This window comes from Pundamilia nyererei, unplaced genomic scaffold (genome assembly GCF_000239375.1).
Source record: "Pundamilia nyererei isolate P.nyererei 1_Seehausen unplaced genomic scaffold, PunNye1.0 scaffold00003, whole genome shotgun sequence".
NCBI lineage: Eukaryota > Metazoa > Chordata > Actinopteri > Cichliformes > Cichlidae > Pundamilia > Pundamilia nyererei.
The window spans coordinates 6,700,650-6,728,210 of NW_005187404.1; the positions used below are offsets into that span (position 1 = coordinate 6,700,650).

Genomic DNA, 27,561 nt, shown 5'->3' on the forward strand with positions numbered 1-27,561 from the left:
GTAAAGTAAAGTCAGTAAATCATTAGGGAACATGCTGACAAATCACAGTAAGATTTTTTTACTTTTTTCTATACATATTCTGCTTCTATTATTTTGTCTGCTTTTGCTGTTCCGCCTGCCTAAAAGTGTAACTTTGGTTAGCAAGGGCTAACTTACAGTAGGTGGTTAGAATTGCTCTTGTTTTGCTAAATCTGGAATTTAAGAAACCTATCCAAAAAAACCAGAGAGATGCCGTTTGGAAACCCACCTGTTTAGCAAGGAATACGTTTTGTAGATCAAAGCTGGGTTTATACCCTGCCTTAGAAACAGATCCATCATCTGCAGCCCGTCATCTGTAGTCAGTTTGATTTCTCCTAAATGCTGTCTTATAAGGCGGTGAAAGTCCCATTAGCTTTGTCAAAGTGCAAAAAGCTCTGTCAGAGTGATACAGAGAAATAAACCTCCAACCCAATTCCTATCTGTTTCACACCTGTCAGGGACAGTCCCTTGCACGTCCTGACAAAATTAATGATGCTTCTGTCATGAATCAGATTGGTTTCCCTTGCTCCAGCTTTAAGTAATTTATATCACTTAACTCATGTATGCATTGATCAGTAAGATGAAAAATGACAGACCAGCAGGGAAGTAAAACTGCTCAGGATTTCACACGGTGAGAGCGACGGCAAAAGCGAGCAAAGATGAAGGGTGCTCTTCAGCTTAAGAGATAAAGGGGAAGGGGGAAAAAAACAACAACAAAAAAAGACAAACTCTGGTCTTTCTAGTAACCCCTTTCATCACTTGCACGTCACACGACAACGTAGTACAAAACACTTCACCTCAGTAGTATACTACGGTGTTTGTTTACTTCTTGAAGTTACCTCCCTGTGCCTGCACTGCTATTGAGCTCATGGTGAGCTGCATGTTCCACGCGCTGCTGCTCAGTGCTTGTCAGTCAGTGGGAGCGAGCTAGCAATGAGTGACTGACTGACTGAATGTGCGTTAGGAAGCATGGCAGAGAGCAAGCAAGATTAAGAGTGGCGGGGGGAGGAAAGGGGAGTCTTGTCTTGTGTGTGGGAGGCATGTTTAGATTGGGATTTAGCAAGCTTCTGCACGAGCATGTTCAAAACCTCATCCCCTTTCATCCTCACTGCTCCCAAGAGAGCGGTGCGCTCCCTCCGTTGTTGATGGTGCATGTGGTCAAGATGCTGCTTCCTTGTCTCTTTTCTCTCCTCCTCTCCCTCCTCCCACGACCCTCCTCCTTTAGCTCGTCGAGCTTGCTGGTTTGCCTTGTCTTTGCTCCCCTCCCCCCATTTTCACTCCTGTGTTCTGCTTGTTTACATCTTGATGTGCAGCTCATGCAGGGGGGTGTGCTATCCCCCACCCCGCCCACCAAACTGTGTATGTGTGGCTGACAGAATTAGTACATGATCACAAGGGTGTGTGTGTGTGAGTGTGTGAGTGAATGTGGGAGTGAGTGAGTGAGTGTGTGAGTGAGTGAGTGAGTGCAGGTACATGCGTCTGTGCTGCCTGCCCTACGCACTTGCCTCTGGCAAAGTACGCTGTAATGTCATTGACTGCTCACATTATCACAGCGACTCAGTGCTGTCCATCGGTACTCCCCCCCCCACTCCGCTCTGCAACAAACACCAACCCAGAGCACCAGCTTGCTCAGAGAGGAGGATGCTACAATTACTGTGAGAAGAGGGTGAAATACAAACAGAGCGAAGCATAAAAAAGGGGAGGAAAAAGAAAAGCTTGAATGCACCATGAGCAGAGTGGGATGCTTAGATAAATACTGCAGGCCAGGAAAAACAGCGGTATTGATGTCTGTTATTGTTGTTTGTTTATATGTGGAACAGCTGAAAACCGGCATTTGAGCACACATTAATGCTTCTTATGCTTTCTAATTAGATCCTACAGTTTGTCGTGCGTCTCAGCCACATGCAGCGTGTGTAACTCTTAAATGGTGCAAAGCAGTTTGCATGTAATTTTGCACTTACACTTAGATCGCAGCTGCTCTACAAACTGGGCCAGCGAGACCTTTATTGCATCCCCACGTGCTGCTATAAATAAACATGACGAAATGACACACTCACCTCCACTCTTAAGCACATTGATTGTAAGAAGTAGTAGCACACAGAGGAGCCCAAAGATGCTAATCATCACTGAGGGATTTTTTCTTTTCTGTTGCACTTCTCAAGGGTACATTGAGACATGAGAGGAAGGATACATTTACTATGCCAGAGTGGAGCTTACATAATTTCCCAAAATATTGAAATTAATTCAATATTACTGAGTAATTAAAGTCACATCATTTGGCAGTTATTAACCATGGATGAAATGTTTTATGGTGAAACATATCAAAGTTTCATGCTAAAATTGCCTAAACTAATATATTTTTTAACATGTGACCATAATTCAGTGTCTGAATTCAGCTAAAGGCACAGATGTATCTAAGTGAATCCAAAGCTCAGACTGCTCTGGCTCAGCCTTAAAGCCACACTTTACATTTTTGCTCCTCTTGTTGAAAAGATGCCACTAATGTGTATTTGCTCTGCACTTCAGGCCTCATTGTCTTTTGTGCCTCTTTGCTCTGTCTGCCTGCGTAAGTGCTGTAACTCAAGGAGCAGGAGTACATTGCTATGTGTTAGTCACCCAGTAAGATTTAGACGTCTGTGGTGGTTTGAGTCTTCTCAAACGTTAGGCATGCTATTCCAAAAACCAGAAAAATATGAGAGCACCAGAGTAAGCTAGAGTAGTCTGTCTTCGGGCGATCGTGGCTCAAGAGTTGTGTGTTCATCTTGTAATCGGAAGGTTGCCGGTTCGAGCCCTGGTTCGGACAGTCTCGGTCGTTGTGTCCTTGGGCAAGACACTTCACCTACTGGTGATGGCCAGAGGGGCCGATGGCGCGATATGGCAGCCTTGCCTCTGTCAGTCTGCCCCAGGGCAGCTGTGGCTACAACTGTAGCTGCCTTCACCAGTGTGTGAGAGTGAGGGGTCCCGAAAAGCGCTGTATAAATGCATTCTATTATTATTACTATTCAATAATGACTCAAGTGTTGCTCATCTAGGCCATCTCACTGTTATGTACTATGATTAATGCTCTAAATATGGTCTGTTCCTGTATTTTAGCATTACAAAATGGTGTGATCACAGGCAACTCATCTTTTTCCCTTTCTTGTGTTGTAGGAAGAAGCATTTGAAGGATTTGGACCGGTTGTTGAACAGAAGCGAGTACAGAGCCCTTCAACAACTTCCTCAGGTAAAATTTTAACTCGTCTTGGCTACCAGGGACTTTATAGTCAGTTTGAGATGACTCTACCTGTACAATTTTTCTATAGGTGTTGCTGTTTGTGCCTGGTTATTTATTTGTTTTTCTGGTTTTATCAGCAGGACCACCTATACAGGAGAAGAAGCCAAGAGGGCGCCCGCCACGGGTCCTGTCCGCCCAGAAAATTGCTGCAAGTCTATCTTCCCCATCATCCTTTCCCTCCCCAACACAGGACAAACCTGAGGGACCTGAAAGACCAGCTGAAAGGGTGAAAAGGCTACCTGGGAGGCCACCTGGGACCGGAGAAAAGAGAAGAGGCCGACCCCCTTCTTCAAGTAGCAAGAAAGCTTGGACTACGGGAAGCCATGCAGCAGGGGAGGACACCAGGCAGGTTGGGTTTGAGCTGGACACAGAGGAGGACAAGGACAGAAAGGGTGGCAAGAAGGTGGCAGTGGGCTCTACTCAGCCACATGATACTGAGGCGAGGTTTTCCAAAGGTGGACGGGGTGAATCCAAAGTTACCAACCTGAAGAGGCTGACAGAGACCAAGCTCACCCCTCTGAAGTCACGCCTCAAGACTTTGCCCGGTGTTCCCCGACGCAGACGTGGGCGACCACCATCAGCTGAGAGGCTCAAAGCTGAAGCAGCAGCTGCTGCTGCTGCCCAGCTGTCTACCTCCATTGAATGTGGGGAAGGGAAACATAAAACGTTCAGGATCAGAGGTGGGGCCGCAGAACCACACACACCTCAGCAGCCCATGCTAAGGAGTGTGGATGGCACTGGGGACCAAGACTCTTCCAATCCACCTGCCTCCCCACTTCCCTCCAAGCCAGGCAGAGCGGTGGGCCTCAGAAAAAGCCCTCGACACAGAAAGCCAGTCAGAATCGTCCCCCCGTGTAAGCGCCCTGATGCTACCATCGCCAAACAGCTGCTGGAACGTGCTAAGAAAGGAGCACAGAAGCGACTGGAGAAAGAAGCTGTAGCCATTGGGGGTAGTGGGGGAGGAGCCATTGAAGCTGGCATCAGGAAGACCCCGCTGAAGAACATCAGGCAGTTCATCATGCCCGTGGTCAGCACCGTCTCCCTTCGCATCATCAAAACACCCAAGCGCTTCATTGAAGATGAGGGGAGTTTTGGAACCCCAGCACCCCATACAAAGATACCCCGCTTAGACACAGCCCCTTCATCTGTCTCCACTTCTGCCCAACCTGCCTGCACCATTTCCTCATCCCCTTCTCCTGTGCTTGTCTCCTCTACATCTGCTGTTACTAGCGCTGGTACCACTGCCCCGACTGACTCTCTCCCGCCTCCTTCATCTCCTGCCCCTGTTCCCTCTGTTCCATCAACAGCTGCCGGTCTTCTGAATAGCAGCAACAGCAACACAGCCAATGGGAGATTCAGCAGTAGCGCGCCATCTTGCGGCTCAAGTGCTGTGTCACAGCATTCCTCACAACTCTCTTCTGCAGAGTCTTCCAGGTCCAGCAGCCCAAGCTTGGATGACTCATCGTGCAACTCCCAGGCTTCGGAGGCCACGCAGGCTTTGTCAGAGCCAGAGGATCATTCTCCGTCCTCACAGGGAGAGAGGGAGGCCAACCTGCTACACACCTCACAGCCTGCGTCTCCTCCCTCTGAACCGGAGGCAGAGCATGTGCTGGCAGAGAGGAATCAACGAGGCCGGAGACGGCAGGGGGTCAGCCAGGGGGCTCAGAAACAGAGGGGAAGAGAGACGCTCACCACTGGGATGAAAAAGCCAATCATCAGCCCACCAACAGGAGTGCTGATGTCCTCCTCTGCACTTGTAAATTCCCAGCAAGCTTCATCCACAGCTTCTTCGTCTTCTTCACCTCCCCCTCTCCTCACCCCTCCACAGCCTCCCCAGTCAACCTCCACTGGTACAGCTGCTATTAGTGAACACCACCCCCAGTCGTCTTGGATGCCTCACCCCATCCCACCATTCCTCCCTGGACCATCAGTGCTGCCCAGCTTGTCAGACAAAAGAAGTCGCTCAATTCTGAGAGAGCCCACCTTCCGATGGACATCCCTGTCCCACCCGAAACAGCAGTACTTTTCCTCTGCTAAATATGCCAAGGAGGGCCTTATACGCAAGCCGGTATTTGACAACTTCCGTCCTCCACCTCTCACACCTGAAGACGTCGGGCTGGGTGTTGGTGGGGCAGGGGGAGCTGCTCCGGTTGCATTTCCAGCACCGGTCACCGGAGCGGGAAGTGGGACTCGTCTGTTTGCCCCTCTTCATCCCCACGCTCACCACCAGCACCCCCCATCATCCCGCTTTGACTCACCACTTCAAAAGCGCAGCCCGTTGCTTCGTGCTCCACGCTTTACACCCAGTGAGGCTCACTCTCGGATATTTGAGTCAGTTACCCTGCAGTCATCTTCGGGGAGCAGCCCTGGATCAATCTCCCCACACCAGACGCCACCCAGCTCCACCAGAACCCAGCGGCGTAGGAGACGGCCGGTTCCGGGAACACTGCGTGGCCATCCACGGTCTCCATCCCACTCGATGACCAGACGCAGCAGCCAAATAGGAGGCCAGATGTCCATGGGGAAAGGGGCCTCAGAGATATCTGTGCTGCCAGGCTCTGCCTCCAGTAGTAACCCCAGCTCTTTGCCAGGGGTGTCTGCAAGCCCACTAGCCACTAGTGCCTTAACTTCTGCTCCTTTCAACACTTTCTCCACGGTATCACACGGTATACTGGCCTCACAAGGAACACCCGATAATCGAAGAGGGGCCACTGGAAACCCACCTCCCATGTCAGCTGCATCATCCGGTTCTTCCCCACTTTTCCCTCTCTTTCCTCCCAGTGGCCAAGACACAGGGCGAGGAGCTGGGAAGGGAGGTAAAGAAAAATGTTTGTCCACTCCCCAGGAACCTGCTCAGAAGGAAAAAGAGAGAGATTCTGAGAAAAATCGTGAGAAGGAGAAGGAGAATAAGAGAGAAGGGAAGAAGGATTTGGAGAAAAGAAGTCGGGTTTCTACGCCAGATGGCTCCCCTAATGCACCTTCTAGTCTGTTTACTGTAGATGGGAGGGACTCTGATGGTCTTGCTCCAAAAAAGGCTCCGGGGAGAAAGAAATCAACATCAGCTGACACGGTTTCTGACACCGCTTCCTCAGATGTGCCACCTTCCACTGGTCCTGTGTCCTTTACTAAAGGACGTCTGCCTAAGAAAGGCAGGCCCTCTGAGAAGGGAGCAGAGATGGAGGATGGGGAAAAAGAGAAAGAGAAAAGAAGTACTCCCAGCCAAAATACACCAAGCCTCCCAGTGCATCCCAGCAGACAACAGCTTCCTGTTTCCTCTATTGGAAAAATTTTATCAAATTCAGAGAAACACCCTGTGACTGACAAGCGGGTAGTTGGACTACTGAAGAAGGCCAAAGCCCAGCTCTTTGAGATAAAGAAGAACAAGCTAAAACCTACAGATCAGGCAAAGGTCCAGGTCAGTTTCATGTTCATGCGTCGCCCTCATAGAGTCTCAACAAAAAGACTGTCTGGTTTTCTCATTTAAATCGTATAGTCACAAGCAAATGAGTTTGACATAATGCTATGAATGTTTGCTATAAATAGAAACCTGAGTTTGTACTCAGACTGAAACTTGATAGGAGGAAAGTCCCACAGAGGGTGTTACTTAAGGGGAATTCTCCTCGCTTAATGCATTATGCACAAAACAGCAGTAGCTTTGCTTATGAAAGTCCTTTATGCAGAATCTTCATCTGTTTTTATTTTTTGCTGTTAATATGTCAATTGGGTTTTTAAGGACACGCCTTGTTTCCACATCTTCTTAATCTTCACCTGCACACTGGTCAGATTGTTCACATCTAACGTAACTAACATCTAACAATAAGCTGAACATGCTGTCTTTTTGCATTGCAAGTTTGTGCATTTGTAGGATTGTCTTGCATATTTGTTATCATGATGCTCTTTATGAGTATTCGGTGCACTTTTTGCGGTGGTCTGCAGGGTCAAGAGAGTGATTCGTCGGAGGCATCAGTCCGTGGACCGCGCATCAAGCATGTATGCCGTCGTGCAGCTGTGGCTCTTGGCCGTAACCGGGCGGTGTTCCCTGATGACATGCCCACACTTAGTGCCTTGCCCTGGGAGGAGAGAGAGAAGATCTTATCTTCCATGGGGAATGATGGTGAGACACACCTGCATACTTGAAGTTTACTGAATTGTCTATAAAGTGCAAAAATCAACACTCTTTGGTGTGGATGATATTATTGCTTAGTTGTTTTAAATGGTAAACTTCATGGTAATCTTTAACCGTTTTAATTTTTAAAAAAAGGTACAGAGAATAGTTCAGCTTGTGCAAGACTTGGCTATTCTGGGCGGGGTCTTAATTGGGACTGTGACATGTGTACACTTCTAATATTGCAGAGCAGCGTGAGCTAAATGGTTTTTTATTCATGACACAACATTCGTGCAAGTCCTGAAACAGTTTGGAGCACACAATGATGACAGGCTAATCACAGGAGAAGAGAAATTCAATCATTGATGGGCACACAAGTACACAGTGGAGTGGTGATGGAGTGAGAAGCGTTTCGCTGCCCTGTCCCTGTTATTTTGACTGGTCTCATGTCATGTTGTTACATGCGAACTTTTGAGGCGAGATGACCTAATAGTGATGGTCGGGAATTAGGTTAAATAAAAAGTGGCTAAAAAATAAGTTGTTATTGATTTATTTTAAAATAAGCCAGAATTTAAGATTCATTCATTTGTTTAAAAAAATAATTTATTTATCAATATTGTAAATTTCTTCATCTTTGCCTTCTTAATAGTGCTATTTTATGACTCTCTCTGTGTTAAACTGTGTGTCAGTAATAATGAAATCCTCCTTTTTTGGATTTTTTTTTACAGACAAGTCTTCAGTTGCGGGCTCAGAAGAGGCAGAGCCTCAGTCCCCTCCCATAAAGCCACGGGAGACTCGGCAAAAGGCCGTTCAAGAAGCTCCTCCTAAAAAGGGCCGACGGTCGCGGCGCTGTGGCCAGTGCTCAGGCTGCCAGGTTCCAGAAGACTGCGGTGAATGTACCAACTGTCTGGATAAGCCTAAGTTTGGAGGGCGAAACATTAAAAAGCAATGCTGCAAGTGAGTATTATTCCTGACTTGAAGTCAGCAGCTTGACATGCACGTTCTTGGAAATGTAACTATGCTATGTGACAAAATATAATGGGCTGTTACTGTATCCAGCTCGTTCATTATGCTGATGAAGTGGGAGGTATTTGCCAGTGAATACATCTTTTTGGTTTGTTTTCAAAGCTTAGACAATACACTTATAGAGTCAGAGTCGGTCTTAAAATGTCTTCTTCTTCCTCCTTTTCTGTAACTGTAACTAACAAGATTCATTAGATCAACATCCAGCACGAACAGTTGATGGTAGAAGTATAGATGCATCAAAGACATCGTCATTGTGGTGGGAATTAAAGGCAGGATGGAAGCTAAAATTTTGTGAATCTCCTTTTCAGGATGAGAAAGTGTCAGAACTTACAGTGGATGCCCTCAAAGATTCTTCAAAAGCAAGGTAAAGGCAAGAAGGACAAGAAAAAGAGGCCACCGGAAAAGAAAGAGAGCCTCAATCCGGTGAAAGGACCAAACTCGGACTCTGGCCCCAAACCCATTCCTGCTCCAGCAAAAGAGGAACCTCCCCTTAAAAAGAGCCCTCCTCCTCCTCCTCTAAGGCAGGGAGAGGAGAAGTCAAGACAGCCATTATCCAAGCAATCATCGCCAGCCCTCGCATCCTCCCCTGCCCCAGCCGATCACCCTCAGGCATCCGCCGCGTCCACAGCCCAGGCTCAGTCTCCCGCACCGATGTCAGAACCCAAGCAGCTCACGGCCCCAAGCGGTGCCCCCGGTAAAAAGGGGCACAAGCCACAGCAACCTGTACCGGCTTCCACCTCCACGTCATCTTCTTCCACTTCATCGTCTTCTTCTTCATCCTCATCATCTTCTTCTTCCTCCTCCTCCTCTTCCTCCTCTTCATCGTCATCTTCTGCACAAAATTCCCCCTCTCAGTCTACGCAGTCTCAGCCGTCATCACAACAGCAGCAGCAACGGACACTTACCAGTCAGGCATGTTCAAAAAAGGATGCTTCACCCAAGATTTCGCCAAATGAACCCAAGAAAAAAACACAGCCGCTGCAGCAGCAGCTTTCAGCGCAACAGCAGAGCTCAGCTACACTAGTTTCAGATACAGGTAAGTAAATAGCCATACCTTTCCCCAATAAACGGCATTTTTATTTTTACCTTGTTCTTATTTTAATATCATCGCTTTTTTCTTCCTTTTTTTAATAGCTGAATCAAAACAGTTAAAGAAGCCAACTTCTCGCTCTGTTCCCGTTTCTACTAGACACAAACCAAAAGACAAGGTAATAACGTTTTACTTGTATAAGATGTCCATCAAAACTTTTGCCATAAGCATTTGTCAAACACTGTTTTTGTTTTTTTGGTCACCCCCTCTTGTGAAGCCTCTGACCACTAAACCCCCGAGCAGCAGTACTTTAAACTCGCAGAGCACTCCCTCGACTAGGGGCCAGGTGAATTCTAGAGCACCCTGCGACGGAGTGCATCGTATCAGAGTGGATTTCAAAAGGAACCATGATGTGGAGAAGGTGTGGGAGGCTGGTGGCCTCAGCCTGCTCACCTCTGTGCCTATCACACCCAGGGTGCTCTGCTTTTTGTGTGCAAGCAGTGGAAATGCAGAGGTAAAAATCATCTTGATTTTCTTTTTTTCCCTCCCCCCTTTGAGCTTCCTTTCATCCACGCAGAAGCTGAGCTTATATTCAAACACGTCTTCCTCTCTCTCTCTCTCTGCATGTAGTTTGTCTTCTGCCAGGTATGCTGTGAACCGTTCCATCTCTTTTGCCTGGGGGAATCGGAGCGCCCTCTCCAGGAGCAGTTTGAGAACTGGTGTTGTCGACGATGCCGATACTGCCAGGCCTGTGGGCGCCAGCACCAGAAAACTAAAGTAAGCCATTCGATACAGTTCTGTACATTTTAAAGCCGCTCACGGAAGCTTGGTTCAGACTGACAGTGTGTGAAGACTGGAGAATCTTCCCTAGAAAGATGCTTGCTAGTCTAGCCAGCAGACAGCACTTAATCAGCTTCTTGGATTCCTGCCATGTTTTTATCATTTAACTGAAGCCATGTGTAAAATGTGCATGGTGTGAGCCTTGTATGGTTGTGGGTTTAGAAATATGAATGAACACATCAGGTGGAAGAAAGGCAGTCAAACAGCCGTACATGTTTGCAAGATATGTGAAATTGTTGGTTACTGCCCATTTAGTGGGGAAAGCAGAAAGTAAGGCTAAAGAAAAAGATTCTTTGGAGCTGGATCTTTAAATCTAGCGAGCGTAAAGTAAATCGTTATTTTGACTGGCTTTCATCTCTGACCAAGGAGCTGCCTCTAAGCAGTAGGTCTCTGGCATTCCGATTCCACCACTGAGTGTGGCTTAACTTAAATCTCAGCTGGCGAAGTTACGGGCAAATCAGGCCGCTGCAGAAATAGCACATCAAGTGCTGGATGATCATAAAACTTTGACTATTTGCAACTTGTAATTGTTGATAATTTATCTAAATTTTAGGAGCTTCAGGAACATCTCAAACACTCTCCTCCCGCTCTTACGGCTATAAATGCTCCACCATCACTCCCCTTTTTCTCTGTTACCCCCTGACACATCTGAGAGAGGCTATCCTGCAGGCACAGGTGCTGCTGCTGATCCTCAGTAAGGCCCTCCCCAAACTGCAGCCTCCAGCCTAGCTTGTTGGTCATTATTAATAAATGTTTGTCATTCGCATTTTGGGTTAGGATCCCTGCTAGCTCAGTGATGAAAATGTCCTGCAGCACATTAACTGTATATTGGAAAAACTTTAAATGGGATAACTGTGTTTATTCAAAGAAAAAACAAGAAAAACTCAACTCTCCCAGCTGTCGACAAGAGCACTATACAGCTCACATTAAAGCTGCATCATAATGCCTTAGTTAATGATGTTTATCCATCCGTTACACACGCTATGAATGTGCCCTGCTATAAACTGGAGGGAGCACTAGAGCAAGACGTCTGTGTAAAAGAAGCACCGTTCATCTTTTAAAAAATACTGCATGGCTGTATCTACCATTCATTTATTTCAGCGTGACACTTGGTGGTAAAGGCGAGTACTGCAATTATGGGTCAAAGCCTTTGTTGCTGATTTGCAGGGAGCAGAACTATTTGTTAGGGATGAAAATGTTACTGCTGCCTAACTCGATATACAAATAACATCTTGTCACTTTTTCTACCTCTCTCCCTGCAGCAGCAGCTGCTAGAGTGCGACAAGTGCCACAACAGCTATCACCCAGAGTGCCTGGGTCCCAACTACCCAACCAGACCCACCAAGAAGAAGAGAATCTGGGTATGCACACACTCTCCTCCTCCTCCTCCTCCTCTCTTAAACACCCTCACCATTTTCTCGCCTTTATGTAACACAGTTGCACGACTGCGTGACCAAACTATAGCATTATGCTCGCACATTTCTCTCCCAAGTTCACACGTTTCCTTCTTCTCAAGATTGTGCTACTTACATGGATGCGACCTCGCACAGCCAGCGTCTAGGAAAACGTTTTGCTCCTGTTACAGCGTCACTTTCACACACTTTCCACTCCTTAAACGAATGCTTACGAGTTTCTACCGTGTAGTAACGATGTTGTTTATGTGCCTCTTATTTTCAGGTTTGCGCCAAGTGTGTGCGCTGTAAGAGCTGCGGCACCACGAAACCTGGGAAGTCCTGGGATGCCCAGTGGTCACATGATTTCTCCATGTGTCACGATTGTGCCAAACTTTTTGCTAAAGGTGAGCAGGTAGCTCAGTAGATGACTGATCAGTATCACCAGCAATAACAAAAACATACAACAACATTTGAATGTAAGCAGTATTTTATTGGTCTTGATGAATTTTAATCTCTTCTCTCAGGGAACTTCTGCCCACTGTGTGATAAGTGCTATGACGATGATGATTATGACAGCAAAATGATGCTGTGTGGCCGCTGCAACCATTGGGTTCATGCAAAGTGTGAGAATCTCACAGGTGAGAAGCTGCATAGCGAGTAATACATTGACAGTATGTTCTTCATCAGTTTGTAGCAGCTTGTGTGCTTCGACAGTGTCTGAGCAGATGACTGACAGGCCGCCCTCTGAGCGCTGTCACGCTGATGACATGCAGAAAAACAATAAACCTAATGACCTGCTGTTTCGCTGTGTCGCAGATGAAATGTATGAACTGCTGTCAAAGCCAGAGAGCGTTGCCTACACATGTACCAAATGTACCGAACGACACCCGCCTGAGTGGAGGGCGGCGTTGGAAAGGGAACTTCAGGGCTGCATTCGCAACGTCCTCACTGCACTGCTCAACTCACGCACATCCACACACCTGCTACGGTACAGACAGGTAAGATACACGCCTGCAAATCGATGTGAGTCTTTGCCATATTGCAAACATTTCACTGATCAGATTTTTATATTATAGCATCATTTGCAGTGTGTTTCCCACAGATTTAGGTTCTGCAGACTGCCATTTTTAAGGATTTCCTCCGCACATTTTTCATTTTCCAGTTTCTTTGTGAGAAATAAATTTGAGGTCGCCTCTGTGAAGTCGAGAACTGCCAAGTAAATTTAATAAGGGCCTTTCTGGTTAGTCGCAGCTAAACTCTCTTAAACATGTAGAAATTTCAAAAATACCAACATTTGTGTTACCAAATAAACTTAGGCAGGTATTTATATACCTTGATGGCCAGCTAAGAAAAGTCTGTGTGTGGGAAACACTGATTTTATTTTACTTTATTACTTTATAGTTTTGTGAGTTTTACTTTTTTACCACGTGGTGCTATGATGGATATTGATGGATAAAGGCACATTTTGACCAGAAACAGCCTGAGCTTATTTTACCACATCAGTCAGAGCTATACTCTGTGGTTTTGGAGCAGGCGGTGAAGCCACCAGAGCTGAATCCAGAGACGGAGGAGAGTCTTCCATCCCGTCGTTCCCCGGAGGGCCCAGATCCTCCAGTCCTGACAGAAGTAACCCCCACACCTCCCAGCGACTCCCCTCCAGATTTGGAGTCTGTTGAGAAAAAGATGGATCAAGGCCGGTACAATTCATTGGTAAGTGTGCATTCTTTCTTTCTTTTTTTTCTTTTTTGGGGGACCCATTTGTTTTCCGGTATCTCTGCCGTGCTGACAAACTGGAATGACAAGTGTGTTGTCTGCTGCATTTTAATGAAAAGCAATTCATCAGTCTCTGTAACTAGAGAACACGTAGTCGAGGATCTGTGCAGGCTAACCACAGATATTTTTTCTCTAAACATATGACAAAGCTCACAAGCTCTCTTGAAGCAGATTGTACTTTTTTTTTTCTTTTTAAATCACAGCCTTTAGAGTAGAGCAGGGCGATATGACCAAAAATATTTATCACGATATACATTTGAAAATTTGCGATAACGATATAACTGACGATATAATTGACACTAGACAAAATGCTTTACAACTCCACAACTTTATTAGTGCAAAAAACCCCATCAATGTATTTTCACTTAAACAAGCAGCTGTTTTTTTATGTGCATTAAAGTTATATAAAAATGTAACAGTGCAATTTCCTTGCTGACAGTTTAACCAAAATGCATTTCCAGTGGAAACTGGCCGACGTGTCCTCAGCATAACCATGTATAACATCCACAAAACTTAAAAAGAGGTTATACACACACAATACGGTAATATTATGACAAAGCACAGTACGTATCACTCGGCGAGGCTCCGCCTACGATAGCCGTAATGCTCCGACAATCCATCAAGCGGTGCGGTTTCGTAGCTTAGCAAAGTCGTACTAAAAGATTTGACAGATTTTCGAGCGCTGTGTACGACATAAAATCGTTTCGAGGTCAGTAAACACAACCAGAATTCAAACATAAGGCGCACGGGATTATAAGGGGCACTGTCGATTTTCAGAAAAATAAAAGGATTGATTTTAAGTGTGCCGTATTTTCCAATCAACACGGTAATAACGACGGCTCGCTAGCATGCTCTACCAAAAATAGTGCTTTGATGTGTATCTGACGGTTGAAAGCTAAACCAGTTCCACACCACTGAAGCTGCAGCATTTTTACAAACCAATTCTGGTTCATCCGTTTCATTTAACGATCCACTTTCGCTCTTCTCATTCTGCGTCGCCGCCATGTGCGTATGTAAACATAGGCACTGTGCATGCGCGTTTTACCCATATTCTATCGCGATATTTCATTTTCCTATCGTTGCCCAAAATTACACCGGTATTACCGTGAACGGTATGATATAGCCCAGCCCTACTTTAGAGCATGTTTGATATTTGATTTTAATCTGGTATGTGTAGCCACATCTTGACTCCCTGGTCAGACCTGTGCTGTGTAATGGGAAATTAACACAGATGGCTGAGATAATGTCCTTTCCACCAATGTTCATTAGCTTAATTGTGTGCCATTTGTGTTCATCATTTCTCTCCCAGCTGGAGTTTAGCGATGACATCGTGCGAATCATTCAGACAGCCATCAACAGTGACGGAGGCCAACCTGAGAGCAGGAAAGCCAACAGCATGGTCAAGTCCTTTTTCATCCGGGTAAGAAGTTCAGATCAGCTCAAGTCTCATGGCACGGCTGGAAACACAGCAAGCATAAATGAGGTTAAATGACAACAGCGAAACACACGTTTACGTTGACATTGTGAGAAGCGTTTTCTTCTTCCTTCATCAGTTACAGGTTAATTGTCCTAATCGAGTTAAAGCTGCGCCAATGACATTCACGATCGCTTCCAAATGCAGGTCTGCACAAGTGCTTGAGTAGGCTGATGTGTAACGTTAATGGAATTCATTCTCTGTTTCAGCAAATGGACCGAACCTTTCCATGGTTCAAAGTGAAAGAGTCCAGATTCTGGGAAAGCCAAAAAGTCTCTGCCAAGTGAGTGTCTGTCGTTATACCTTAGCAAATGCAAGAGCTCATACGAGAGTGTTCAATACCTGTTCTGATTGGCTCGTATTGGCACTCAGAAGTGTTTCTGGTTCTTGATAATTATTTAAATGCATTTAAAATAACCAACAAAAGATTTGCTAAAATGAAGTTAAAATGAGCTCAGACTAATATGAGCAAAATCTGAAATTCAGTAGCTAAGCAATGCTACTGAATTCAGTAGCTAAGCAATGCCACCCAGAAGGCAGTGCTTTCAGTCTTAATATACTGTGTGAAGTGTTTTATTTGCCACGATTTTCTAAACTTGTATCGCAAGTTATGTTTGTAATTACAGAGAAGAAGATTTCACTTTAATACTCGTGTAAAGCGAGCCTGTCCAAAAACCTCAGAGAACTGCAGTTTTCAAGAGCTGCTGGTCTGTAATTATTGAAATGAGGAGCAAGATGTGGTTTCTTTGGGAGGCACCGTATCATCATCTGTATATAGGAGGGAACCAGAGCGCTGTGAACTGAAAAGAATAAAACGTGTGGGTTTGCTGTACAAACATCCACCGAGATATTTAATGGAAATGCAAACTAAGGGCTGAGATCACGGTGTCATGTGATAGTCCGTGTGTCTCGTTGATTGGTAAAGGAAATCGTTTTGTTGTTTTCAAACATAGGGAGCTAAAACACTTCAATCCAGACTTTTTTTAACAACTTGATCAACTGATGATTGAGTGGAGAATATCGCTGATACATTTCCTTCTGGCAGTGGCTGTTAAAGGTCCCAGGCTATACTATATACAATACTATACAATACCTAGTGCAGGATTATTTTTTCCCCTTGTAATCATTTTTAATGGAATTTTGAATTTTGAAACACAGCACTTCCAAACATTCTACTTTTATTTTCCACACAGGAACAAAATTATTTCACAGAAACCAAAAATTATGAGGGTCAGAATTATTTGCTCCCACGATGCTAATAGTCAATAGTCAGTCACTTTGGCCTGATAGCAGCCTGCATACCAGTTAGTAACATTCACTTTGGTCTTCTGGAGGTCGTTCACCAAGAGGGATGGATGTTTTGGGTTATCGGTCAAAGACAGAGCAACAACCCAGACCCCGGTTTTTGGGGGTTTTTGGTGACTGCGTTGGGTTTTCTATCAAAATCTTCACATATCCTTCTTTCATCATGATTCCTTCACCTTGACGAGATTCTCCCAGTTCCAGATGCACTGAAACATCCCCACAGCATCATACTCCCACCACCGTGCTTCACTCCACCGTTTTCTTTGGGTTGTACGCCTCTCGCTTCTTTCTCCTAATATAATGATCGTCTTTGTGGCCAAAGTGCTCTAGTTTACTCTCATCCTACCAAAGGATTTCTTAATATACTTCAGTCTGGTGCAAAGGTGTCTCTTTATGCAGAATTTGAGGGGTTTTTTGGTCTGCAGTCTTTTTGTAGTCTGAAATCTTTTGCTTCCTACATCTGCCAGGCTGGATCTGTTCTGTTTGGCTCTCCTTGAATTTCTTGATGATACCTCTCACTCCTGTTCATGACACTTGGAAACACTGTGGTGACTTTATATATCTTTGAGAGCATCAACAGTTCTTTTTCTGAAGTCTAAACTGATTTCTTTAGTTTTTGACATGATGTTTTCTCAAGTTACAGCTCAAACCCTTGCTGATGTTTTTATATTGTGTGTTATTTGGAAGATGACCCTGAGTTTAAACTTGATTTTACAAGCTTTGAGCATTGCAAAGTTAAATCCCATCACTTTACAGCAGTGGTTTGTGGTTTGGGCTAATAATACTGAACCTGGTAATTATTTTTTCCCCTGAAATTATTCTAGTATTGTGTTTTTTCTGAAGAAAACTAGTACATTTGGAAATGCTGTGTTTAAAATCCCCTGCTTTTAATTTAAATACTTTGTCCTCATGTGTACAGAGAGAAGAACATTGACATTTTTTAGAGGGAATAGCTACAAGTTGACTTTTCCCCCCTAACTTTTCAGTCTTTAAATAGACAGTTGATGGAAATTTACTGCTCTGCTTGTTGGAGTTTTTCTGACACATATTCATTCACCAACTTGCTCAGTCGCTCTGCTTTCTCAGACTATTTCTTCTGCTTTGCCTTCGGGCATTGTTTGAGGGGGAAACTGTAACAGTGTCATATTTCAATTGAAGACTCGCTGATAAATACTTGTGGTCTAATTGCGGTTTGCTTGTCAGTTTAGTTCATTGTGTTATTTATCAGTGCTCCAGTCAAGGAAACCAATGATTCTTCTGTATCCTGTGGCCATTGCTGGGTGGATTTGCTTTTAGAAGCCTCTGCTGGCTTATTAAGTGTGAGACTTTACATCACACCAATTACCCAGGCTTTCTTGACTTGGCAGAACTCCTCGAATGTGGTTATTTAACATGGGTGTCACTGCTCACTTGCTGCTCAGACTTTATTTATTTTTTTAGAATCTTAAAAAAACAGCTCCATCATATCATCTGTACCATAGGGGTAGATATTACTTGTCACACAATATATTCCAATGGCAATGACCTATTCTAAATGTGGCAGTCAACTAATGAATCAGAAAGAACACATGAACGGGAATAAAAGGCTTTTTCTCACCGTTTGCTGATAACTTGTGTTGGTTCAATGAAGCAGATGGTTTACATTTATTTATTGAAAAACCCGACATTATTTATCCACATCATCTGCTATATCTTTACTGGGTGGAGGTTAAACCCACGTAACAAATCGTGATCATATTTTGTCATCAGTTGCTTATGTGACATGGGGTCATTTGCAACAAAACAAAAATAAATGTGCTTTTTTCCCCCCCCCAATCAGTTTCATTGCTGATAGGTTGCCAGGTAATGATGCCCGTCTCTGTTGTTGTTCCACAGCAGTGGGCTCCTCCCCAACGCTGTGCTGCCGCCGTCCCTAGACCACAACTACGCCCAGTGGCAGGAGAGACAGGAGCTTTCCCGTGCTGAGCACCCACACTTCATGAAGAAGATCATCCCTGCTCCCCAGCCCAAGACCCCCGGCGAACCTGATTCTCCGGCCTCCTCTCCTCCGCTACTTCCCTCTATACTCCCACCGCCCCTACTCTCGCCTGGTAAGGCGGACTACAAATATGTTACTAATGCCTGCGTGCGTGCTGTTTTGCACGCTGCTTTGTCGACTGGTTTTCATATACATTCAAGCTGCGTTTGAATTCTTGCTTTCTCTCCAGATCGCGAGGACAGCCCAGAGCTCCCTCCTCCACCAGGCGTCACAGATAACAGGCAGTGCGTCCTGTGCCTGAAGTATGGCGACGAGAACACCAATGTGAGTGCCTTACCGGTAGCAGCAAAATTCAGGACGCAGACCGCAAGGTTGAGTCTTTCTTACTTTTCACTCTTTTCTTTGTTTTAGGAGGGAGGCAGGCTGCTGTACATCGGTCAGAATGAGTGGTCCCATGTGAATTGTGCTCTGTGGTCCGCAGAGGTCTTCGAGGATGATGACGGGTCTTTGAAAAATGTTCATATGGCTGTTCTCAGGGGAAAACAGCTGGTAAACCAGAACACTTAGTGCCTTATAATCTTCCACTCTTTTTCAGTGCACCTTTATTGGACGCTTACAATTTGTACTTTCTTTTAGCGGTGTGAGAAGTGTCAAAAGCCAGGAGCCACCGTTAGCTGCTGCCTTACCTCTTGCACCAGTAACTACCACTTCATGTGTGCCCGCCAGTGCCACTGCAGCTTCCTGGAAGATAAAAAAGTCTACTGTCCAAAGCACAGGGACCTCATCAAAGGAGAAGTAAGGAAATCTCATTATATATCACTAAAAGCACACTTAGGTTTTTTGCGTGGATAAACCATGCGATGCCAGGGCTTTGACTTTAGATTCTCAGTTCTCTCTTTACCTTTTCTGTTTATGTACTTTTTCTTGAGGTGGTGTCTGGGTTTGAGGTGACCCGCAGGATCCTGGTGGACATGGAGGGCATTAATCTCAGGAGGAAGTGGCTGGCAGGACTGGAGCCTGAAAATGTCCACATGATGATTGGTAGGTTGATTGCTGGTACATTCTTTTGTGACATTTCCCTGACCTTTCGCAGTTCCTGCTCTGCTGACCGCTGATTTAAATATCATCATTTCAGGCTCGATGGCAATTGATTATTTGGGAATACTAACTGAACTCTCAGACTGCAAACGCAAACTCTTTCCTGTGGGATACCAGTGAGTTTTGTTGTTGTTTTGAACCTTTATCTTAAAGTCTTTTTGCTGTTTTAAAAGCCAGTGTTATTTTGCTCTGTGCAGTTAGATTGCTGATTGGCGAAGGAAGCTGCCATCTTTGCTCAACTAAATAAATTGTCTTTGCAGGTGTTCGAGGGTGTACTGGAGTACTTTAGATGCACGAAAACGCTGCGTGTATACCTGCAAGATCCTAGTTTGTCACCCTCCAGTGGCAGATTCTGATCTAAAGAACATGATGGCTCCTGAGGAGAATCGCACAATAGCACACAGCCCACCTTCCTTAACAGGTAACATAGTTCAGAAATGTGTGTGTTACAGTGAGAACCATATTCAGAGCTATAATGTGCTAATGCGTTTCTCTTTCTTTTTCACTTCTAGACTTTCCTGATCCATTTGAATCACCAAGGCGCTCTGACACACTTTCCCCTGCCAACACCCCCAAGCTCAGGGTTTACACCAGGAACCGACATCCCAGCTACCCCCCTTGTCAACGGTCAATAGGTCCTCGTCCCATGCCATCTCCAGGTACAAATGTGCAGCCTTTTTTTCACTTAAAACTTTGATTTCAAACTGATTATTTGGCTTAATTAGTCTGAATTTAACAGTTCTTTTCTTTTATTTTAGGAGGTTCTTCACAGCCCCAAAGTCACGAGATTGTGACAGTGGGAGACTCCCTGGTGAATCCCGGTACGCGGAATATTGATTCACGTCGTCACAGCTCGCCTTCCCTCTCCCCTCCGCCCCAGCACCTTAACAGACAGAGAGGAATCACCGCCACATCTCACATTTTGTCACGACCCCTGACCTCACCCCCTCCACTCATTCCCTCTCCCGCCAGGGACCCCGAAAAGTCCAAACACTTCAGCAAAGACTCAGCAAGGAGCCCACTTCAAAAAGACGAAGAAAGAGGTCGACACTTCTCCTCGGACAGAAACAAACAGCAACCTTCCCGAGACCAAGCGACGAGAGAGGCAGACAAGGGGAGACTCCCGAGTCGAGAGCGTGACTCTAAGGATACTGACAAGAGTAGATCATCCAGAGAACCTGGGCAGAAAGACTCTGACCGGAACCAAATGTCAACCAAAGAGCCAGAAAAGAGGAGGCCGCTGAGTAAAGACTCTGGTCTGAAAGACTTTGACAGAGGCAGACCGATCAGTAGAGATCATTTAAGAGATTCCGAAAAGGGGAGACAAACAAACAGAGACACTGAGAAGGGAAAACAGGCGAGCAGAGAATCAAGCATTAGAGAAACTGACAAAAGTAAGTCATCCTCTAGAGATCCCAGCTATAAGGATATGGACAAAGGTAGGTCACTGAATAGAGATACAGGACTACGGGACTCTGAAAAGTATAGACCATATAGCAGGGAAACAGGAAAAGACTCAGGCCAAGGTAAAGACAGATCATCCAGCAGAGATGCTGACAAGGGCAGACCTCCGTCGAGAGATTCCAGTTATAGAAGCACAGAGAGAAACAAAGACTCTGGCTCAGGGAAGGACAGTAACGCAAACAGCCAGTCTAAACACTCTGGAGGAGAGAGTAAGAACCCAAGACTGGGACCTGCAGGCTCAGGCCAGTCTTCCCCTCCCGTTGGCACTGCTGTTCACACAAGCCAGCAGAGAAGTGGCAGCACCAAGCAGACAGACAAGCAAGGGAAACATGGAAGCAAAGATCAGGATGTTTCGGCAAGCCTCAGTTTGTTGCCTCGTCAGAGGTCCAGCCCAGCGTCCAACAATAACCAGAACAAGGACAAGCCCAGCTCAGGGAAGGAGAGTAGTAGCAGCACTGGAAATTTAATATCATCATCACTCCATAAGGACTCTGTTGTTGGAAAATCCGGCTCCCCGCAACCTCCATTTCAGAAGTCCAGTACACGGAAATCAAACGAGTACTCGTCAGGTTCAGGCACGGCAGCGACCGCAAAGCCTCTGTGGCCTTCGAGGACGTCAGCGGAGGATGATGCTGTTAAGCGAGGCTCCGTGCACCTGGCCTCTCCAGCTGCAGCCTCAGCTGCCAAAGATAAACACCCCAAAGTTAAAACAGCAGGCAGCAGAGATGTGTCCAAAGACCGTGACAGAGAGAAGACATTTCAAAACGTCAACATCAGCAACAAGATTCCCCTTCTCAACAATAATGCTAAAGCTGCCGGCAGCTCCAACACGCACGCTACCAACCCTACTTCTCACAACAGCAGCAAAAGCAAAGCTCCAATGCTAGGAAACAGCACCAAAGGCCATGGGAAGGCTCAGGGAGAGAAGCACGATACCCAGGGTGGTGACAGGTCATCCTCAAAGAACAGAGACAGTTACTCCTGTCCAGAGAGGAAGAACAGTTCCAGCCTGGACAGCTTGCACCAGACTATGAAGACCTCTTCACAGTCTCACAGCAAGCAAGCAACTAACCAGCTTTCATTGTCCTCCAGAGAGAAAAAGCGATCAATTAAACCCCCAGCTACAGCTCCACTAAAGACTGATATTAAGAGTGACCCTAATGGGACCACCACCGTTACTAGTATTTCTTCGTCCTCCTGCCCCACAACCACTGCCCCCATAGTCTCTCCTGCTGGCCAGGGGGGTCATCGCTCCGCATGTACTGTTCTCTTCTCCTCTGCCAGCAGCAGTGACAGCTCTGAATCTGACACCCAGACTCACACAGAGGAAGAGGAACTGCATAAAGAGCGCCCACGCGGAGAGCTCAGAGACCACCGCGGTCTCCACGTGCAAGGCACTGAGGATGAGGGCGTTGGCCCCGAAGATGACCATGACAGGGGTATGGAGGATAAACATCACGAAGACGACAGTGACGGATCAGGGTCGGCCAAGCGGCGTTACCCTCGACGCAGCGCACGCGCACGCTCCAACATGTTTTTCGGCCTCACGCCTTTCTATGGGGTTCGCTCGTATGGTGAGGAAGACCTTCCTTTTTATGGCAGCGGTGACGGAGCCGGGACTGTGGTTAAGAGGAGGACGGGTGGCCGCAAGAAGTCAGCTGAGGGGCAGGTCGATGGAGCGGACGATATGAGCACCACATCTTCATCTGGAGACAGTGGAGAGGATGAAGACAGTGGAATGAAACATAGGGGTAAGGATCCTTATTACTACAACTTCACTCGAACAATAATTAATCCTGGTGAGGGCCTGCCATCTATAGAAGGATTAGACCAGTGTCTGGGAAGGGGATCCCAGCTTCAGCGTTTTCTAAAGGACGAGGAGCAGCAGCAACAAAGGGCTCAGCAAAAAGCTGAAGAGGACATGCTGAGCGCTTTGTAAGTAGACACATATTTTATGAAGTGAATTATCTGAAATATCTCCTTGACTCTGATAATCTGATGTGTGCTTTGCTGTGCCTAACAGGACCTTGGGCAAGCAGCGTATCGGCCAGCTTGATGGCGTCGATGATGGGTCGGAGAGTGATACCAGCATCTGCACCACCAGCACCACAACCACTACAGCTACGTCCTCTTCCACCACACATAAAAGCACTCCCAAGAGGAGAGGCAGAGAGAGACACACTGAGAAGGCCGACTCCCACGAGTCAAGCAAAGAGGCCGACAGCAGTGGCGGAGCAGTTAGTGGAAACACCCGAGAAGGCAGAAAAAATCAGAAGGAAAATTGTCTTCCACTCGGAGGTGGGGTCAAGTCCCAGCCGCAGAGTCAGGGTCAGGATCCTCTCGAGGCCCAGCTGTCCCTCAGCACAGACCTGCTTAAATCCGACTCTGACAACAACAACAGTGATGACTGTGGGAACATTTTGCCATCAGATATTATGGAGTTTGTCCTGAACACCCCCTCTATGTCATTGCCAGCTCTGGGTCAGCAGTCTGAGCCATCTTCTTCTGAGCTGCTGCTGGATGAGAGCTATGTTGGAGTGGATGTCAACAGACGTAAAGACATTCTGTTTGATGACTTCTCCGAGCCGCTGCCCAGTGCGGAAAGCGGAGGGGTCGTAGAGAGTAGTGTCAATAGCTCAATATCTGTGGAGGAGCCGTATCTTCCTTTGGAGCTGCCGTCTGACCTCTCTGTCCTGACCACACGCAGCCCGACTGTCAGCACCAGTCAGAACCACAGCGCTGGGAGTCTCATCTCAAATACCTCAGACCGCACCATGCTGGGCTTGAACTCGGACACAGAGACCATCAGCGGGGAAAAGAGTGGGGACAAAAAGAGAGCGGGGCCAGGCGTGTCACCATCAGAGAATCAGCATGATGGTACGTCGTTGGCAAACAGGGATACGCAGGTCTCAGAAGGTCATATGACTCCTGAGCAGTTTATTCCTAGCCCTGCTATTGGCCAGGTAGTTGAGGCACCAGCTAACCAGGATATTCCGAGGAGTTCTGGTACTCCCGGCTTGCCAAGTTCACCCTCGCTGCCTCTTCAGGGTCAGAAATACCTCCCGACTTCAGCGGCAGCAGCTGCAGGCAGTGCCAGTCCAGCACCAGGCCCAGGACCTTCCCAGGCTCAAGTGTCCAGCCCAGCAGTCATCAAACCAGGTCCTGATAAGCTTATTTTAGTCAATCAACAATTCCAGCCTTTCTATGTCCTCCAGACTGTCCCTAATGGTGTCACCCAAAAGATTAGTGCAACAGGAGTGATGGATTCTAGCTCGCCTGCAGTGCTAAGCTCCATGACACTTACCACGGGGTTAAATACTGGCTTGTCTTCAACCCAATCAATATTTCCTGCTGGGGGCAAAGTTCTGGGTACCATGCCTCACCCCTCTCAGATTCACACCTTCACAGGACCCACACAGACAGGCTTTCAGACAGGAATCCCTAGCACCACCTCAGGACTTCTCATTGGTTTGCCGTCTCAGTCCCACGACCAGTCCCAGATTCTGGTCTCGGAGGCCGGTCGACCACACGAGTTGGGTCCCAGTGTTGCCATAGTGTCGAGTCCGTCCTCTCTCACCTCTTCCCCGACTGTACTTGCCTCTGCTCATGGCAAGAAGAGGCCCATTTCTCGTCTTCTGCCAAGAAAAAGCAAAAAGTCAGGGCGCTCCCGTAACCAGCCCACTCTGGCCCCGTCTGAAGTAGGCCCTCCCAATATGACCCTCATCAACCTGTCTTCCCCTCAGATTACTGCAAGCATCCCCGGTCAACCTGGTGGCCTAGTTGAGTTAAGCACTCTCTCCACTTCTCAACGCAAGATGCCCAATATAATCAAGAGACCAAAATCCGGCGGGGTGATGTACTTAGATCCCACTACTCTCCTTCAGCAGAGGCTTTCTGGTACTGCCCAGCCTGGTATCCTGAGCCACGATTCCTCTGCTCATCTCCTACCTTGCTCAGTCTCTGGCTTGAACCCCAGCCAGTCAGTGTTAAATGTTGTGTCTGTTCCCCCTAGTGGCGCAGCTGGACTTCTTGCCCCAGGATCAGTATCACTCTCCACCCCTGTTCTCAGCTCAACTGAGATCACAGGGCAGATTAGCAACCTCCTTTTTAAAGCAAGTCCACACGCCCTGGGCCTGTCAGATCAGTCTGTGGTCCTTCAGTCAGCAGGAGGAGCTCCTCTGATGTCACAGCTAAGCTCCCCTGTTCAGACATCAATAGCTAGCAGCATCTGCGTCCTGCCCTCCCAACAGACTATCAGCATGGCTGTCAACCAGCAAGGAGAGACAGACGCCAGCAGTGTTCACTTACAACATCAGTCTCAACCCATTAACAGACCCCAGCTTGTGGACTCATGTGGAAACAGCACTGTTACTTTAGCTCCTGCTCCATCCACCCCTCTAAGTCCCACCAAGGGACGTGTTGTTGGAGTGTTCACGCAAACACGGACATCCATGCACTCCCAGAGCAGTAGAACAACTCCTATTTCCAAGTTATCAGAGCATATGCCACCTACCTCCACAGTAGTGTCAGCAGCAGCTGCAGTTTCAGGAGCAGAGAAAGGCAAACAGAAAGGGAAGAGGAGCAGGCAGAGTCTAGATGTAAGCAGCGGGAAGAAGCTTAAGGCCTCTCTGCCTGAGGAACATTTCAGCAACCCTGCAGGACAGCACCCATCCTCTAACCCAAGGTGAGACACTAACAGACCTGTGACTTGTAGCCAAGAAATCGTTTTTATGTTACTTTCACGTACCGTAATAATGGGAAGAAATTTCAATTTTGACTGTGTTCAGAATATTTGAAAAAATGTCTAAGTTTGGGATTCATTTCTTCGTGGAACGAATGGTTAAAGTATGTTGTGTTCTTCAGATGTCTCGCCTAAATGAATGTGGGCTTTGTGTGTTTGTTTTTTTGCACAGAATAGTTTTCAGTGTGTCTTCAGACACAGAAGTTAAATATGTCAACTGGACTGAACTTCTTTATTGATGATGGTTGCTCTATTTATCATAGCTATACTGTTTGACTTAACCACGTAACAGCTGTTCAAGCAAACCACTTTTGTTCAGTAAAATGCAAAAACACTCCAACCTTTCCCATCCTCTCCCCAACCAGCTCCAAAGAGCCGATCTCCTCTGAGCCAGTGGACACAGGAAAGCCACCGGAAAAGACGACCAACAAGAGGTATGAAGCATCAGTATTAATCACCTGTTTTCAAAATCGTCATACGGTATAGCTTTAATGTTTGGTTCGCATCTTTTCTAGTGTACTTGGTAAAAAGAAGACATCCGAAGGACACGTTTTACCAGGGAAAGTGGTGGGAAAAGACAAACCTCATGCAACTGGAGGAGCAGGCTCTCTTCCTGTGACCTCACCGCCCGACCAGGATGGCAACAGCAGGGATAACGGTTTAGACAGTAAACCCAAAAAGGGTATCATCTTTGAAATCTGCAGTGAGGACGGGTTCCACATCCGCTGTGAGAGTATTGAAGGTAAAAGAAAACAACTGATTGTAGCGCCTGCTTTGGCAAAACAAATTCAAATTTAAATTGCTTTTGTGATAAAAAATAAAAATGTTTTAATCAAGTCTGCAAAAACAAAACCACACACTGGGCATAAAATACCGACTGTTCCCCTACAGAGGCCTGGAAATCCCTCACTGATAAAGTGCAGGAAGCTCGCTCCAGTGCACGACTCAAAAAGCTCTCCTTTGAAGGTGAGGTGTAATTTTAAAAGCGTAGAAATAATAACTAGAGGTACTTTACATATATACTTGAATAAAGCCTCATGATGAAGGTGTTTCTCCGCTCCTTCCAGGTGTGAACGGACTGAGGATGCTCGGGGTCGTCCATGAGGCTGTAGTCTTCCTGTTGGAGCAGCTGTACGGCACAAGGCACTGTCGAAGCTATCGCTTCCGCTTCCACAAACCGGAGGAAACTGACGAACCTCCCATCAACCCCCACGGCTCGGCTCGTGCAGAAGTCCACCACAGGTCAGTATGGTACACACACACACCTTCTGACCATGAAATTGTAGAGCACGTGTCAGGAAACCAGAAGTCAATCGGAGCAGAAATGGCACTTTATATAATGCACACTGTTAATAAACTGTACAGATAACTGTTTCCAGGGATGCTGCTTTGCTTATTGAGATTCTTGTTTGTTCCACCAGGAGGTCAGTATTCGACATGTTCAATTTCTTGGCCTCAAAACATCGCCAACCTCCTGAGTATAGGCCGCAGGAAGACGATGATGATGAAGTGCAGCTCAGGACTGCCAGGTGAATAAAAACTCATTTTTTGTAAAAATGATTATGCTTTATTTAAAGAAAGAAATGTAATATAACATTCATAATTCTTTCCCTTCGCAGACGTGCCTCCATGGAGCTTCCACTTGCTGTGAGATTCAAACAGCTCAAGGCCACCTCGAAGGAGACTGTGGGAGTCTACAGGTTAGATCAGTGGTGTTAAATCTGTGTCATCATTTTTATTATTATCAGCTGTTTTTCAGTGCTCAGATAAATAACAGATAGCTGCCTGTTTAATTTTGAGAGCAGTCCACTGTTATGATCCTCCCGTCAGGTCTCCTATCCATGGCCGCGGCCTCTTCTGCAAGAAAACCATCGAAGCAGGAGAAATGGTCATCGAATACTCGGGGAACGTCATTCGGTCTGTGCTCACTGACAAACGGGAGAAATACTACGATGGGAAGGTGAGGACTTGAACGATTTCCGATGATTTCATCATTTGCTTAACTCGATTATTTATACAAACTGTCCTCTCTCTCCTCAAA

At 46.4% G+C, this 27,561-nt stretch overlaps 1 protein-coding gene across 3 annotated transcripts in view; it reads left to right on the top strand.

The window, feature by feature from the left end:
- Window positions 1–27,561, top strand: part of kmt2a (lysine (K)-specific methyltransferase 2A) — a 37,486-nt gene that overhangs the window by 5,950 nt on the left and 3,975 nt on the right. Inside the window, exons 2-33 of one of the 3 annotated variants that reach the window (XM_005720818.2) lie at window positions 3,169–3,241; window positions 3,370–6,707; window positions 7,229–7,406; window positions 8,126–8,354; window positions 8,732–9,459; window positions 9,558–9,631; window positions 9,731–9,967; window positions 10,084–10,230; window positions 11,556–11,654; window positions 11,971–12,091; window positions 12,212–12,325; window positions 12,504–12,685; window positions 13,221–13,397; window positions 14,770–14,880; window positions 15,144–15,217; window positions 18,115–18,329; window positions 18,447–18,541; window positions 18,629–18,766; window positions 18,854–19,012; window positions 19,147–19,258; window positions 19,353–19,431; window positions 19,576–19,736; window positions 19,828–19,974; window positions 20,074–22,714; window positions 22,803–25,463; window positions 25,886–25,954; window positions 26,036–26,262; window positions 26,412–26,486; window positions 26,588–26,762; window positions 26,942–27,049; window positions 27,140–27,220; window positions 27,351–27,480. In XM_005720818.2, the coding sequence (XP_005720875.1) occupies window positions 3,169–3,241; window positions 3,370–6,707; window positions 7,229–7,406; window positions 8,126–8,354; window positions 8,732–9,459; window positions 9,558–9,631; window positions 9,731–9,967; window positions 10,084–10,230; window positions 11,556–11,654; window positions 11,971–12,091; window positions 12,212–12,325; window positions 12,504–12,685; window positions 13,221–13,397; window positions 14,770–14,880; window positions 15,144–15,217; window positions 18,115–18,329; window positions 18,447–18,541; window positions 18,629–18,766; window positions 18,854–19,012; window positions 19,147–19,258; window positions 19,353–19,431; window positions 19,576–19,736; window positions 19,828–19,974; window positions 20,074–22,714; window positions 22,803–25,463; window positions 25,886–25,954; window positions 26,036–26,262; window positions 26,412–26,486; window positions 26,588–26,762; window positions 26,942–27,049; window positions 27,140–27,220; window positions 27,351–27,480 (13,155 nt within the window). The remainder of the gene's footprint in view (window positions 1–3,168; window positions 3,242–3,369; window positions 6,708–7,228; window positions 7,407–8,125; window positions 8,355–8,731; window positions 9,460–9,557; window positions 9,632–9,730; window positions 9,968–10,083; window positions 10,231–11,555; window positions 11,655–11,970; window positions 12,092–12,211; window positions 12,326–12,503; window positions 12,686–13,220; window positions 13,398–14,769; window positions 14,881–15,143; window positions 15,218–18,114; window positions 18,330–18,446; window positions 18,542–18,628; window positions 18,767–18,853; window positions 19,013–19,146; window positions 19,259–19,352; window positions 19,432–19,575; window positions 19,737–19,827; window positions 19,975–20,073; window positions 22,715–22,802; window positions 25,464–25,885; window positions 25,955–26,035; window positions 26,263–26,411; window positions 26,487–26,587; window positions 26,763–26,941; window positions 27,050–27,139; window positions 27,221–27,350; window positions 27,481–27,561) is intronic. The other 2 variants (XM_005720819.2, XM_005720820.2) reach the window with 2 other exon arrangements.